The sequence below is a fragment of the Capra hircus genome, chromosome 19 (assembly GCF_001704415.2).
Source record: "Capra hircus breed San Clemente chromosome 19, ASM170441v1, whole genome shotgun sequence".
Classification (NCBI taxonomy): domain Eukaryota; kingdom Metazoa; phylum Chordata; class Mammalia; order Artiodactyla; family Bovidae; genus Capra; species Capra hircus.
This window is the reverse complement of record NC_030826.1, coordinates 13,076,708-13,091,892: the sequence shown is the minus strand read 5'-3', so window position 1 is coordinate 13,091,892 and position 15,185 is coordinate 13,076,708. Positions and strand designations below refer to the sequence as shown.

The 15,185-nt window shown below is 48.4% G+C and overlaps 1 protein-coding gene across 7 annotated transcripts in view; it reads left to right on the top strand.

The window, feature by feature from the left end:
* ACACA (acetyl-CoA carboxylase alpha) overlaps positions 1-15,185 on the top strand; it is a 287,918-nt gene that overhangs the window by 260,002 nt on the left and 12,731 nt on the right. For all 7 annotated transcript variants that reach the window (XM_018064168.1, XM_018064170.1, XM_018064174.1 and 4 more), the window contains 2 exons: positions 879-1,056; positions 3,109-3,221. In XM_018064168.1, coding sequence (XP_017919657.1) covers positions 879-1,056; positions 3,109-3,221 — 291 coding nt within the window. The remainder of the gene's footprint in view (positions 1-878; positions 1,057-3,108; positions 3,222-15,185) is intronic.

The window sequence follows — 15,185 nt, the reverse complement described above, 5'->3', positions numbered from 1 at the left end:
TGCAAAGCCTGCATGTACTCATTCATTTATTCAGCAGACACTTACTGAGCACTGTGTTCCAGGCACTGGCCAGGACCCTGGGGATGCAAAGATGCAGTTTTTTGGAGATAAAATATTTGAAGGATCCAGTTTCATTAGCTGTGCATTCGGAGGGCTTATCATATGCTAAGTATCATGAGAAGAATTGAAAAGAGCTTGAATAGTTCCTTCAGAAAACTTAATGTAGTGAGAGAGATCACATATTGACATGAAAAATACTCAACACTGGTAGAGCGAGTGTGAATTAATGTGGTGAAACCTGAGCACAGAAATTCAGGGAAGATGTAAAATGGAGATGCAGTCCACAGGGTCTGCACCCTGTATCTCATGAAAGACAGTGCACTTTTTTTTTTTTTTTAAGATGTATTTATTTTAGTTTTGGCGGTGCTGGGTCTCCGTTACTGCGCAGGCTTTCTCTAGTTGCGGCAAGCAGAGGCTCCTCCTCGTTGTGGTGCGTGGGCTTCTTGTTGCGGTGACTTCTGTTGTGGAGCACAGGCTTAGCAGCTGTGGCACATGGGCATAGTTGCCCTGCAGCATGTGGGATCTTCCTGGACCAAGGGTCGAACCCGTGTCCCCTGCATGGGCAGGCAGATTCTTAACCACTAGACCACCAGGGACACCCAGACAGTGCACAGCTGGCGTGCTTTTGAAGGCCACCTGGCGTCTTAAACAGGGCACAGCTGGGAACACCAGCCGCTTTAGTATCCAGGACCTGGGGTGGCTGCACCCCCAGACCTGTCGCCTCTGGCCACGAGCAGCCTTTTTTCTCTGTGTACCGTGATGGGAACAGTGTTTGGAAGCACCGCTTCATGGCCTCTGATTTGTCCCTTTCTCCCCAGATATGTACGACCAAGTGCTGAAGTTCGGCGCTTACATCGTGGATGGCTTACGGGAGTGCTCGCAGCCCGTGATGGTCTACATCCCTCCTCAGGCCGAGCTCCGAGGTGGCTCCTGGGTGGTGATTGACCCCACCATCAACCCGCGGCACATGGAAATGTACGCGGACCGAGAGAGCAGGTAACGCTCCTTCCGTGCTTCCTCTCGCTGCCCCTGGGGAGCCTCTCGCTGTGGGGTGTCCTCCGGGAGAGCCTGTCTAACCAAGGGGCCTTTATCTGACTCAGACTGTCCCCAGAGGGCTCCAGGGTCACAAAGCTAGGCTTTCTAGGTAGCATCCGCCAGCATGAGAAGGGAGCCAGGCTGGAGTCAGACTTGCCCAGTGTGATCCCCCACCCTAGATTCTTTTACCCTGAATTCTCCATCTGGGACCCCCAACTTGAGAGACCGTGTCCTATTCGTTGTTCAGATCGACCTATTGAGTATCTCTCTTTTTAATATTTTTTTCTTTTCTTAATATGGACCATTTTTAAAGTCTCCTTTGAATTTGTGACAGTATTGCTTCTATTTCATGTTTTGGTTTTTTGGCCACGAGGCATGTGGAATCCTAGCTCCCCGACTAGGAATCGAGCCCACACTCCCTGCGCTGGAAGGCGGAATCTCAACCACTGGACCGCCAGGGAAGTCCCTCACTATCTCTTTCTTAGGTGTGTGGCGGAGGTGGCTTACAGCGAGGTGGGGCAGAAGGACTGAGCTGTTAGTCTGGAGTCCTGGAGTCTTCACCAGACCCTGCCGCAGGCTAGAGGGGAGCAGTCCTCACTCCCTGAGCTGCTTCCCCTTGTTTGTGGGACGAGCTGGATGACCATTGAGGTGCTTCACGGCACCCACGTTCTTTGGTTCCAACCCAAGCTTCTCCCCCCAGGGCCAGTGCCTCCCTCGAGGCTTGGAGAGCAGTGTTCGCAGCTCGCAGAGAACTGCAGTGAAAATCCCAAGCTTCCGTTAGTCATTGGCGCCTGAAACAAAATGGACCAAATCCAACTTCCTTTCGTGATCTGTTTTTAGCCCTTTCATAAATCTTACGTCATATTTCCTTGACATTTCCACGCCAGTCCCTGTATCCAGTCATTTTGTTAGAGCACCTGTGTCTCCCCTTTCCCCAAAATTTCAGCCTCTTACTTCAAAAGCTGATTAAGAGAATCCAGTGGTTTTATTGTCAAATCGCTGTGCTAACGTTCTATACTTAAGGACTGACTTTTAAGTCCCAGCTTAGCCTCTGATCTGATATCAGATTATATATATATACACACATACACATACACATATCAACCAGTGAATGTGTTAGCTGCTCAGTTGTGTCCGACTCTTCGCGACCCCATGGACTGTAGCCTGCCAGGCTCCTCTGAACATGGAATTTTCCAGGCAAGAATAAAGGCGTGGGTTGCCACTTCCTACTCCAGGGGATGTTCCCCACACAGGGATTGAACCCATGTCTCTTGCACTGCTGCACTGGCAGATTCTTTACCATAGGTGCACCTAGGAAGTCACTATGTGTGTATATATATATTTTTAATAAAACCTTCTACACTTAAAAAATTATATAAATGTAAAATAATACACGTATGTATATAATTTTTTTTCATGTGTAGAAGGTTTTCTTAAAGGTGTTTAGGGTGAACTTCCTGGCAATAGAACGTCATCAGTATGTACTAGAAGTGACCCTGAAGCCCTTCACCCTGTCATTTCCACGGCGGCAGGCTGTTTCCTCTCCCGCTTGGCCTGGCCCCGTGAGCCCGAGTGCCAACAGCAGGCTGCCGTGTGTGAGTGGGACTGGTCGGCACCCACGCCCCTCGTTGCACAGCATGCGTGATGGAGATTGTTCAACTCTCACTGCACCTGCAGCAACTTCTTTCTTTTCTTTTTCTGGAAAATGTGACTTCTTTTACCTTTCTCAGCTGTAGATGGTGGAACCTGTATCTTCTCCCTTTGAGACAGAAGTAGACTGATGTCATAACGAGAATGATTTTATTTGCTTTCTGCCAGGCCTCTCTCGCAGCCCACTTAGACTCTCTGGTGCCTGCTCCTCTCCCCAGGGTTACCTCTGTGAACCGAGGGTGGGCAGAACCATAGCGAAGCTATTTCCTGGTTCACAGACTATAACCGGCCTCTCTCTGTTGTCTCCTTGCATTAAAGTGCCTCTGTTTCTGTTTTGTCTCCCTTCCGTTTTCTCTGATCCAGGGGATCCGTTCTGGAGCCGGAAGGGACAGTAGAAATCAAATTCCGCAGAAAGGATCTGGTGAAAACCATGCGCCGGGTGGACCCAGTCTACATCCACTTGGCTGAGCGACTGGGTATGTCTGCGTGTCCTCCTGGCAAGTCAGTGAGCCGTTCAGCTGATTTGCAATGAGTGCATTCATAGGCCAGGGGCATAGGTGCTGAAGCATTTGATCAAATTCATGATAATCTGTATTTACTGTCCTCTCTATGGCAAGAACCTTGGTAGAATGAAACAGCGTGTGTAATAGGAGGGGAAGCGGGCCCTAAAAAGGCAAAAGTCACCCGATTTTCCTTCCAATATTTCCTTACAGTTCAAGCAGCTCATCTTTCTAGGCTTGCGGATGTCCTTGTCCAGAGTGGTTAGCGGGACACCGCTGTTGGGGCAGGCTGGCCAGGCAGAAAGCATGGTCAGCCCAAGTATCCTGTGCCTGCTCGTCTCTTTGGACGAGCCCGCCTCACTGCTGAGGGATGTAAGAGTCGTGTCATGGGACGGGAAGGCCACAGCCCTTGCCCAGCAGCATGCTAGGGCCACCCCGAGCTGGAGAAGTGGAAGCAGAGAGCACGCACTGTGCAGGTACAGCAGAGGCCAGGCAGCAGTGCCCCGGGAGCATCTGTGCTCCGTGCGCCCAGCCTTTGCTGGGTTGCTCACTTGTTTCCGGGGCTTTTGGAAGGCTCGTGCGACTTGAACATTGGACTGAACCGTGGGAGCCCTGTGTTGAGTCCAGAGCCTGAAAGAGTTTCCAATTCTCTTAAAACACTCATTTTCTGCCCAGGTCTCCCACTGAGACCTTTGCTATGTTACTAAAAGATCATCTTTTGTTTGTTGGTTTGGTTTGATTTTGTTTTTTTCTAAAGGAACAGAGAGATTGTCTTTAAAAGGTAGTGAAATCCAGTGAATGGAAGACGTAAAACAAGAGATGCTAGCTCTTTATGTTAGTGAAGTACCGTTGGTGAGCCCTCTACACCCTCCCCATCTAGAGACACAGAAGCTGCTGGGTGTGCCCGCCCTCACTCTGGAGCCCTGAGCCGTGCACGAGCGTGTGTGCAGGTCACATCCGACTCTGTGCAACCCTACGAACACAGCCCTCCAGGCTCCTCTGCCCATGGGGCTTTCCAAAGTGTTTGCTGTACACAGCGACTCGGGCTACCATAAACCCTGTTCGTGTCCCATTGTTTGCCGTTAGGAAACAACTGCCAATAACTCTCACCCAGCACAGCCTGATCCTTTTATAGGATCTGCACACAGACAACAAGAAATTGGCCAGGTTTCTAAAATCTATTGCCACCCAGAATTGTTGAGGTGGTTTTTTTTTTTTTCCCCTTCTTTCTTCTCCAAACAGGATAATTACTTCTGACCAACCCCATACACTTTAATTAAAGTAACTGCAGCTCAAGTGCAAGTTCCTCACAACTGTACACAGAGAGAGCTCTAAAAGCTTCAGCCACCGATAAGCATCTCGCTCAGATGCTCATAATTGCTCCCAGCATCCGGCGATCGTTGCAGCGGTTTTTAACCCCTCATTCCGTACAAAGGCAGCAACGCCACAGTTGCAGGACACTGTGAATTGCATAATTGTTTCTCTCTTTTTTTTTCTTTTTTCCTTTTTTTTTTCTTCTCTCTTTTTTTTTTTTTTTTTTGCTGGTTTTCTTTCTGGCCAATTTAAAATTTGTCAAAGTCGGTCTTCTTCTGGATCACTGCCCTTTGATATTTCGCGCACTCCATTTGCCACAAACAAGCCGCAGGGCCGCAGTTCATGCTGACTCCAGCAGAAGCAGAGAGAGCTCCATTTATCTTACACTGCCTGCTGAATTCCTCCTCATTAACTGGGGGTTCACTGCCTCTTTTTAACCCCCCAATGGCTGTTATCATCCGTTCAGAGTAACTGGGTGGTAGTCAGAGGGATCCTCTCTGACATCTGTTTGCAGAGTGGCTGGAGGGTGAGGGGTGTGGGGCTGGGAGGCAAATGACATCGCTCCCACCTTCACCCAGCACCTTTCAACTTTTGAAACGTGGGAAGGGGAAAAGGAGGAGCTTCCCAAGTGATGGCCATTTAATCATTTGTTACAAATCATCTCATTATCAATTTCCAATCCACATTGAAGAAAATCAGATTTATTTAACCTTGACCAAAATGGCACAAGAGAAAGACTCCTCAGTGGGCTAAACATGAAGCAGGCTTTGTCCTGGGGCAGCCTAGAACACGAGCAGTGGAGCTGGAGGAAAAATGAAAGAAAGTGAAAGTGTTAGTTGCTCAGTGCTGTCTGACTCTCTGTGACCCCATGGACTGTAGCCCACCAGGCTCCTCTGTCCATGGGATTCTCCAGGCAAGAATACTGGAGTGAGTTGCCATTTCCTTCTCCAGGGTATCTTTCCCACCCAGGGATCAAACCCATATCGCTTGTGTCTCCTGCATGTGCGTGTGGAGTGAGATGAGTCTGTACAGGTCCTGGGTGTGTTACTCACAGGAAGGTTGTTGAACTTCTCCGAGCATCTGTTCTTTCATCTGGAGAGTGCGGGCCACCACCCCTTCCTGGTCAGCGTCAGGATCGGATGAGTGTGCGTTTGCTCTGAATCTGCAAAGCATCTTCCAGATGTGGGGACTGGCATCCTTTCCTCTCCATCCTAGTCGTCAGAAGCAGCAGCAGGTGCCACGTTTGGAGTCGAGCACTCTGGGTGCCTTTGGCCCACTTTGGGAGCGAGTGGCATAGGGAAGGGAATGTGGGAGCAGCAGCAGCAGCAGTCCCATCTCTCAGGCGCTCTCGGTCGGACGGGGAGACCATGGGCCTTCAGGACAGATCGGCGGCGGTGTAACGGGAGCAGTGTCACAAAGGCAGCTCCTTTGCGGTTCACATCAGCTTCTGACTCCTTTCTTTGTGCCTAGAAGCAGACTGCCAGAATGCCTTTTTTTCTTTTACAAAATGGGTGAAAATGACTTAATTTTCCAGATTGGGAGATTGAGGCAGAAGGAAGCGTTAAATAAGTCATCCAAGATACAAAATATACGCTGGTGCCCACAAGGGAATTTCTGGTTCCCTGTGTGCCGCTCTTCTCAGGATTTCCTCCGATTTTCCTTGAATACTGAGCCTGATCAAAGTTAAACAAGAGCGCTTCCCTGTGTGATCTGAAGCCAGCTGCCCTGAGAGGAACCTGCTGCAGGAGGAAGCCTGTGGGAGTAGATGTTGTCCTGTGCTCCCCGTCTCTTCCCAGTCGGCCTCGGCCCGGGGAGCGTGCCGTTCAGTCACTTAGACCAGTGCACGGTGACTGAGGGTGGTCAAAATCGTAAATAGTATTTACACATTAATAATACTTAATGAGTAAACAACTTAATTTTGAGCAGCTGACCTCAGGGAAGCCTGCATGCTGCAGTCCATGGGTCGCAAAGAGTCAGACACGACTTAGCGGCTGAACAGTAACTTCATCTCTTTCGGGATTTTTATTTTTAAGAAAATGGCCTTTTGTCATTTTATCCAGTTAGTTTGGATAGCGGTGGTGAATTACTAGTGTACGGTTCTCTGGTTACAACAGAGAGTATGAAATTAGTATGTAGATTGGCCCCTGATAAAGGAAAAGGGGATAATTGCCCCAGCAAAGAATGCGGTGTCATCCCAGATCCCGGAAGCTTGCACTGCTGGACAGGTTCTGACCCTGAGTCCTCGGAACCGGGGCTTGGCAGAGTCAGTGCCAAGGGGAGCATGTCCTCCCAGCTGGTTGCCTTGAGGAAATGAAGCTCCATCTCTAGAAGCGGCGCGCAGCCTGCCAAGGCCTCGCCTGCCTCGCTCTGACATCCTTCTACCTCCGGGACAGGCAGGGTGGCCGCGGAGCGGGTCGGCCTTCACAGCCTGGCCTCTCGATGCCGTGATGCCCGGTCCTCCCGAATCTTCGCCCTCTTCCTGTGTTCAGAGGGAAGTGACGAATCAGTTTAGGCGGAGGGGAAGCCGTCCGGTCCAAGTGCAAAGCCACTGTTATGCTCCCTCCAGCCCCTGTCCTCAGTGCGAAGAATACCCGGACCTAGGGGCTGCTTGGTGGAGCTGCTTTCTTCTCCAGACACACGCCTTGGCCATGGCCCTGTTCCCGGACAGCCGGGCAGCCTGCCATGCTGCGCACCAGCTGTGCCCACGAGGCGGAGCATGCCCTGGGGGTGGTGATCGGATGCAGGCGGAGGCAGCCCCGGTGAGCTGCCCCTGCCCAGATCTGCACGCACACCTACCCTCACCCCCACGCCTTCCAGCCTGCGGCACCCCGGGCGCAGAGGGAATGCTGTGGCTGTGGGTGAGGATCAATGTGTCTGAAGATCCTCAGGCCTGCTTCCCTCCTTCCTCCCTTCAGCCACCAGGATGGCAGGAAACGGACACGTCCTTGAGTGAAGGGGACTCAGCTGAGCTGCTCTTTCTGGCAGAGATGATGGAGTCGCTGCGCTCCGTGTGCTGTTCCATCTTTTGTGTCCTCTTTGGGATGCTGTAAGCGGAAAAGCCCCCGTGGCCTGTTGAAGCAGGGAGCAGTGTCCCTGCCTGGAAGGCTGAGCACAGGAAAGAAAGAAGCGCTACCAGTCAGCCTGGGGAGTGGCCTCTGGCCCTCTCTCTGCTGTGGAGTGTCCTCCTGGGGGCACCAAGGCCCCCGGGCCCTGGTCTCCGTGATAGGAAGACTGCTGAAGGTTAAATCATGAAGGCGAGGGTGGGATTGTGCCTCCCCTCTTAAGGAAGTGAAGGTGAAAATTGTTAGTCCTTCAGTCATGTCTGACTCTTTATGATGACCCCATGGACTATAGCCAGCCAGGCTCCTCTGTCCATGAAATTCTCTTGGCAAGAATACTGGAGTGGGTTGCCATTCTCTTCTCCAGGGGATCTTCCTGACCCAGGGATCAAACTCAGGTCTCCTGCATTGCAGGCAGATTTCTTTACGGTCTAAGCCACCAGGGAAACCCCCTCTGAAGGAGACCCAGCTTAAAACCCACCTCATCGCACTGGTTCAGAAGCTCTTTGGCCTCATTCAGTCTAGTGCAGTCGTGACAGCTTCTTCTGGGAAGAAGGGGTCCTTTTGGTGTGATCTGTTAATCGGATTTTGTTTGTTGAAGCATCTGGGCTTGCCTCTTCCCAGGAAGGAGTGAGTCACAAGTCCATCAGGCTGGAGGGACCCAGCAGGCCTTTTGTTAGACTGAACCTAAGCTTCTGCCTGCCCAAGGTTGTCGTCAGAACTTGTCCGAGGGACCCTCTTCCCCTCTGGGTCCCCGGTGACTCAGATCCCTGTCCTTCCACCTTAGGGAGAGCAACCTGGAGAAAGAAAACAGACTGCCAGGCTTCCTGCCACTAGAACTCAGAGAATCTGCGCTGTTTGCTGAGCCTTCTGTGTGGGATGTGTGCAGGGCGGTCCAGAGGACAAGGCTTCAGGGGAAGTAATATATTTAATATGTTTGTTAGTCCCACTTGGAAATCTCTGGGTTGACTGTAAGGATTCTTAAAAATATGAACAGTAGAGGACTAACACCTTAGCAGAGCACTAACAAGGAACCTCAGGGTTAAATGTCCCTTGAGAGGGTTGCTGTTAAAATCAATATGCAAATACAGCTGTATTTAGATAGGTATAGCTCCCTCTGAAGGAAAGCAGATATATGAAAATGGGATTTAAGAAAAAAAAAAAAGATACATTGGGAGAAATTATTCCCATTACAAAAGGATTATTTGCTTTACCAAAGGAGTCACTGCAGGGTTCCTTCTAAATAGCTCCCTTAAGGCATTAAAAACAGGATCTGATTTACACAGTTTTTCAAGAATGCTTTTGGGTAAAGAAAGGCACACCCGTTATGGGTACAGAAATCGTTTTGCAGGGTTGGTGGGTTTTTTTTGTTTTTTTTTTCCTTTGCATCCTATCTTACTATCTTTGTAGAGAAATTTCTTTCAGCATAGAAAATGGGGTTACATAGATCTTTTTAAACAGCTACTTATGGTTGTACTTCTGAATCTTAATAAGATTCCAGTCTTTTTTTATGCTGATTTTTTAGTCTCCAGGTTGAGGAATGGGTGTGTGTTCTCAGAGCTGAGATACTCAGGAGCTTAGTGGGGAGGGTGATCTAGTCCTTTTTCTCTAGCATTATAAGTATTTAACCAATCAAAGCAAATTGCTTTCTTCCGAGGAAGAAGAAGGGCCCATAAAAGTTAGAATTGGGTTTAAATTTACACAGGCTGCTTCATAGAACTAAAAAGAGAAAAAGTTAAGAATTAAAAGAATACACATTCTTTTATAAAACATTTTTCCTATTTGCCCGATTAGGATGGTTGTTCCATAAATGAGAGAGGGCTCAGAAAAGGAAAGAAATTTCTGCAAGGTCACCCAGTGCCTTTGGCTGAGTGGAGAAGCTTTAACCTACCACTCCGACTTTTGTTATGAGCTTTGAAAGTCTCACCCTCCCCACCAGATCCTACTCCATAGGATGGTCTGCTCATGCCTAGGATAAGGTCGGCCTCCTCCAGCCTCCCCCAGGGTCAAGGCTGGGTAGAAACACCTCTGCTGCTGAAATCAGTGTTCTCCTCTGAAACTTCTCTTCAGCTTTGACCTCCTGGCAGAGAGAGGTGGCTTTTCCTTCTGTCCTGGCCCCAGGGGAACACCTGACGGTCTGCCGTCCTGTGGACACTTGCAAGTCAGTTTAACTTGTTTCATTTCAAAAGTATGGACTCTGAAGCCAGACTGCCTAAGTGCAAATCCAGCCCCACCATTTCTGCCTTTGTGGCCTTGGACTTCACTTTTTGTGTGCTTCCGTTTCCCCGTCGATAAAGTCGCAGCAACCTTTTGTCGTGAAGATGAAAGGAGGTGAACAGTACTTACACATGAGTGTATGGGAACATCTCAATACTGTTACCTTTCATTAGAGCACACTAATAGTATCTCTTCTTGAATTTAACTCTTTAAACATTTTTTAAAAATACTTATTTATTTGGCTCGCCAGGTCTTAGCTAGGGCCCACGGAGTCTTTGATTTTTGTGGCAAGACGTGGAATCTTTAGCTGTAGCATGCGGGCTCTCGTTCCCTGACCAGGGACTGAACCCAGGCCCCGAGCATTGAGAGTCTTAGCCACTGGACTGCCAGGGAAGTCCCTCTTTAAACATTTTTCATTGTAAGGCTGGATTTTTAGGTTTTCCATTTTGGGGGAAGAAGGAAGGACATGGGAGTGACCTACCTCTCTTTTCCCATTTCAGCCTTGTCCTAAAGTAAGATTCTAGAAAGAATGAGTTTCGTCTCTGAGGCATATTCTTAAACACATGCACACATGCCGGCTTGCTTCCCTAAAAACCCTGAGGCCCTGCAATCTGGCTAGAAAAGAAAGAAAACCATTCCAAGATATTTAATTGTACAGGGAGCTTACAGGATTGATCGAGAGCTTAGCTTTTTACAATAGTCCAGTGAATAAGAAATGCTCCTGACAAACGATCAATGATAGGATAATCACTCTTTATCCCCCTCCTCATTCTTACCTCCTTTCTTCCAGGAGAACAGGGTTCAGAAGTCAAAAATCTTTATAGACGCCGCTTTTAAATTAAGCAGAAAATAGACATTGACATATTTGTTAATCTCCCCTAAATCATTACCGGGACTGGCTGCTTTGCTGTACAAGGAGAGGGGGCCCCGTGTGCTGCACAAGGGTGTGTAACCAGCTGAAGAGCAGCCTTTTTATTTGCAGAAAATAAAATTGAGAAAATCTTTTATTCCCCCTCTTTAGGTGCACTCATCTTTCTCACGGGCATTTAAAAATGCATACCTTCTCTACTAATGTCTTTGCCTTGCTTTGCTGCTTTTGGGGAGGTAGGTCTTGAACTATAATCAGAGGCATTGCCAAAGGAATCAGACCTTGCAGGCTTCGGGGGATAGTCTGGGATCCTCCTGGTTTCCGGAGGGCCAGGCTGTCGGAGGGGGTTTATTTCATCATTATTTCAGAGCTCTAGAATAGCTTGACTGGGTGGATGAGAATTTTGTTAGTCCGGGAACTGGCCTTCTTGTCCCTCTTGCTGGTAAAGGGGCCAGTTATCCCTCCAAGGCCTTGTTCCCAGAATGCCCTGTTCCTAAGCCCAGAAGTCCTCCCACTCTGCACCCAGTGCTGGGCTGTGCTCTTAACTCCGCCTAACACTGGACCAGACTCTGGCCAACTGCCCTCCTGTGGTCACTGCTTAGCCACTTTAGGTACTATTTAACGTACAGGCTTCCAAGACAGCCAGAGCCAAGTGTAAATCTGACTTCTCTACCTAAGAGCTGGGTGCCACTGGGCAAGTCTCTGTCACATTTCAGAGCCTTGGTGTACTCAGACCCTGTCTGTAAGGTTGGGTTAGTATAAGGATTAGAGATGGTGGACCTGAAGCAACTTGGAAGGCATTCAGTAACGCTGAGGTGGTCTGCTGGCAGCCACAGTGTTAGCTGCTGACCAGACCCGAGTCTGAGCTCTGGTGACTTCTGAGCTGTGTGTTCCTGAAATCACGGAGTGCAGCACCTGACGCACGGGAAATGCTCAATAAATGGTGTGTGTTACACACGGGGCACGTATCGGGATGGGTGCTGTTGACCTAGGGGGCATGCTGTGAGGGTCTGGAAGCCCCTGTTCAGTCGCGTGCTCGGCCCTGCCGTCCCTGGGCCCCCAGCAGGGCTGTGATCTTCCCTGCTGGTCTCGTAGGGCCTCAGGGGTCTTGTGAGTTCAGTTCCAGTTGTTGTTTAGTCACTAGGTCGTGTCCTACTCTTTTCAGAGCCACGGACTGTAGCCCACCAGGCCCTTCTGTCTGTGGGATTTTGCAGGCAAGAGTACTGGAGTGGGTTGCCATTTCCTTCTGCAGGGATCTTCCTGACCCAGGGATCTAACCCTGTTCCCTGCATCGGCAGGCAGATTCTTGACCGCTGAGCCACAGTTCCAGATCACCACGATAAAGTGAATATTGATCGAGTGAGTGCCGTGACTTCTGTGGTTTCCCAGTTCATAGAAGAGTATGCTTCCACTCTACTGCTGTCTGTTAAGTGTGCAGTAGCATTATATATACTATCTTGAAAAACTATGTACATACCCTAATTTAAAAAGACTTCAGTGCTAAAAAGTGTTCACCATTTATCTGCACCTTCAGCGAATCATAATCCTTTTGCTGGTGGAGGGTCTTGCCTTAATGTTGATGGCCGCCGACTGATCAGAGCGGTGGCTGCTGCAGGTTGGGGCAGCTGTGGCAGTTTCTTAAAATAAGACAAAAAGTCAGGTCTGCTGCTTCAATTGACTCTTCCTTTCACCAGCGATTTCCCTGTAGCGTGCACTCCTGCTTGAGAGCGTTATTTGATTTCACCATAACAAGTACAATTACAGGTATACCTAGCTTTATTGCATTTTCAAACTTTTTCATTATTATTATTATATTCCTCATGGTGATCTGTGATCAGTGACCTTTGATGTTATGATTTGATGTTTTTGTACTTGTTTCCGCGTTTTTTAGCAATAAAGTATTCTTTAGGTATGCCTGTAACAAGGGGTGATGTCCTAGCCACTCACAGAGTGGGGTTTATTGGCCACGTTGTCTTGCTCTGGTTGTGGAATGAGACTGAGGTGGCGCCTCAGCTTCCTCAGGCAGGAATCTGCTGTCCTCTGATTTAGCCTTTTCTAAGGTTTTAAGGGATACCACCACCAAAACACATGTACACAAAAGCCAGGAACGCACACAGCACAATGTGCAAAAGCTTCTGGAGCCCAGCTGCTGCACGCGGGGCCTGGCTTGGCCCCGTTCTAGCTCTGTGCCCTTGATAAGTCACATAAATAAGCAGTGCCTGGGTTTCCTCACCTGTGAGAGGAGGATAATAGGAATGGCAGCCTCCTAACGTTGTTGTAAGGGTTAAACAGGTTAATGGATGAAAAGCACTTAGAGCGGTGCCCTGTGTGAATTAGCTTTGGGTGACTGATCATACGCACTAGGGGGCCAAGATAAACTTTTTTGGGGGGCACTTATTTTTCTAATTTTTTCCATTTGATAACATTTTATAGAAAAGTTAAAGAATGGTACAATGAACGCCAGATGCCCTTTTCTCAAATTCACCTGCTGTTGCCATCTTGTCTGACTCGCTTTACCATTTCACACGCACGTGCTGCCTCACTCACTCTCGCCACACACGTACGCGTTTTGTTTGAACTGTCTGAGATCATCTGTAGACATCACGCTCCTTTGTCCATACATATTCAGTGTATGTTTCTAAAAACAGACTTTCTCTTACATCAGCAAAATACATTTATTAAACTCAGAAGCTATAACTTTGATCCAGTACTACCATCTAACCCATGATTCATATTAAAATTTTACCAGCTGTCCTAATAATGTCCTTTACGGCCTTCTAGCTTTTTTGTTTGTTTGTTTGTTCCAGATATGAGATCTAATCTCAGAGCACATGTTGCAATTTGTCCTCCAGGATTTTGTCTCCTTTAATCTGGGATAGTTCTTTGCCCTTGCTTTGTCTTTCATGATCTTGACATTGTTTAGAAAGTCCAGGTCACTCTCTATAGCATGTCCCACAATTTGGGTCTGTGTTACATTTCCCTGGGGTTAGATTCAGATTATGCATTTTTGGCAGGAATATTGCAAAAGTGATGCCATGTCCTCCTCAGGACATTTTGTCAGGAGGCACGTGACGTCAGCTTGTCCTGCTGTTGGTGCTGGTCAGCTTTGACAACTTGTTTAAGGATTTGTTCACTGGCTTAATCCACTGTAAAGTTTCCATCTTCCCCCTTTGTAATTAATAAGTGATTTGTAAGCAGATGCTTTGAGACTATGTAAATATCCTGTTCCTCGTCAAACGCGCACGCACTAGTGTTGGTGTCTACTGATAATTCTTGACAGAATCAATGAGTGTGATGGCTGTAAGACGGAGATTTTCTAATTCTGCCATCCCTTCTCTATTAGGTGTTGGTCTGGGGAGAGGGAGGGCTTTCTTTCCCCTTCTCTTCCATTCAATTACATGTGTCAGGGTGACTTACAGGTTCTTATTTAATTCCATAAATACTCAGCCCGATGCTCAAATTGTCCCAGATTTAGCCTGCTGGAACGCCTTCACACTGGCTTTTGTTAGGAGGCACGTGACGTCAGCTTGTCCTGCTCCTGGTGCTGGTCAGCTTTGACTCCTTCTTTAAGGTTTTGTTCACTGGGTTAATCCACTGTAAAGTTTCTTTTTTTTTTAAGAAGTTCTTTGTTTTGGCCACACAGCATGTGGCGTCTTAGTTCCTTGACCAAGGATCAGACTTGCACCCCCTGCAGCAGAGACACAGACTCTTCACCACTGGACCGCCAGGGACGTCCCTCCTGTGCCCAGTCAGTTTTTGAGTGCTTTTCCACATTTTGTGACAGTACGTTCCAGGTTCATCTTAATATTTCTCCTGCCCCAGCCCTGGAATCAACCATTTCTCTAAGGAATCTCTTGGTTCCTCTTATTGGAGAAGAAAAGATCTTTGCTTCCCTATCAAGGGTATTATACCCGTGACCGTCTCATCTCAGAAGCTGGTCAGCTCCCCTCCCAGGAATTCCCTAGACTGGAATGAATGGGCCTCCATCTCGTCTCACAGTGAGGGTCCCGCTGTTGTCATGCCGTGTTCCTGCTTTGGAAAGAAGGCTGCTGAAGGGTCAGGGGCCCAGTGTGATCGGTCAGTGTGAGAGCCCAAGGAAGGATCGCCCTCCCCACTGCTCATCACAGCTTCAAAGCAGCGATGGGTTTAAAGAAAGAAAAAAAAAGAGTGGACTTGGGTATCCAAAAACCTCATAAAACTGAAACTAGGTACTAGAGTTCCACCCCTGTTCTATTAACATGTGTTTATGGATGATACTTACAGCTCGCTCAGCAGCCCAAGGCTGTTTACGGCTTGTGATTCATAGTGGCATAAAAAGCGAGGCCCATTCCAGACGGACATGCTTGAAATAGGCCTTTCTCTTCTGTGTGCCGTCACCTGTGGTCATGCAGTTCCTTGTCAGCTTTGGTGACCAAGCACTTCAGGTTGTCGCCAACATTGCTCCTTCAGCTAGACTTACGCCTCCTTGCTAGGCAGACAGCT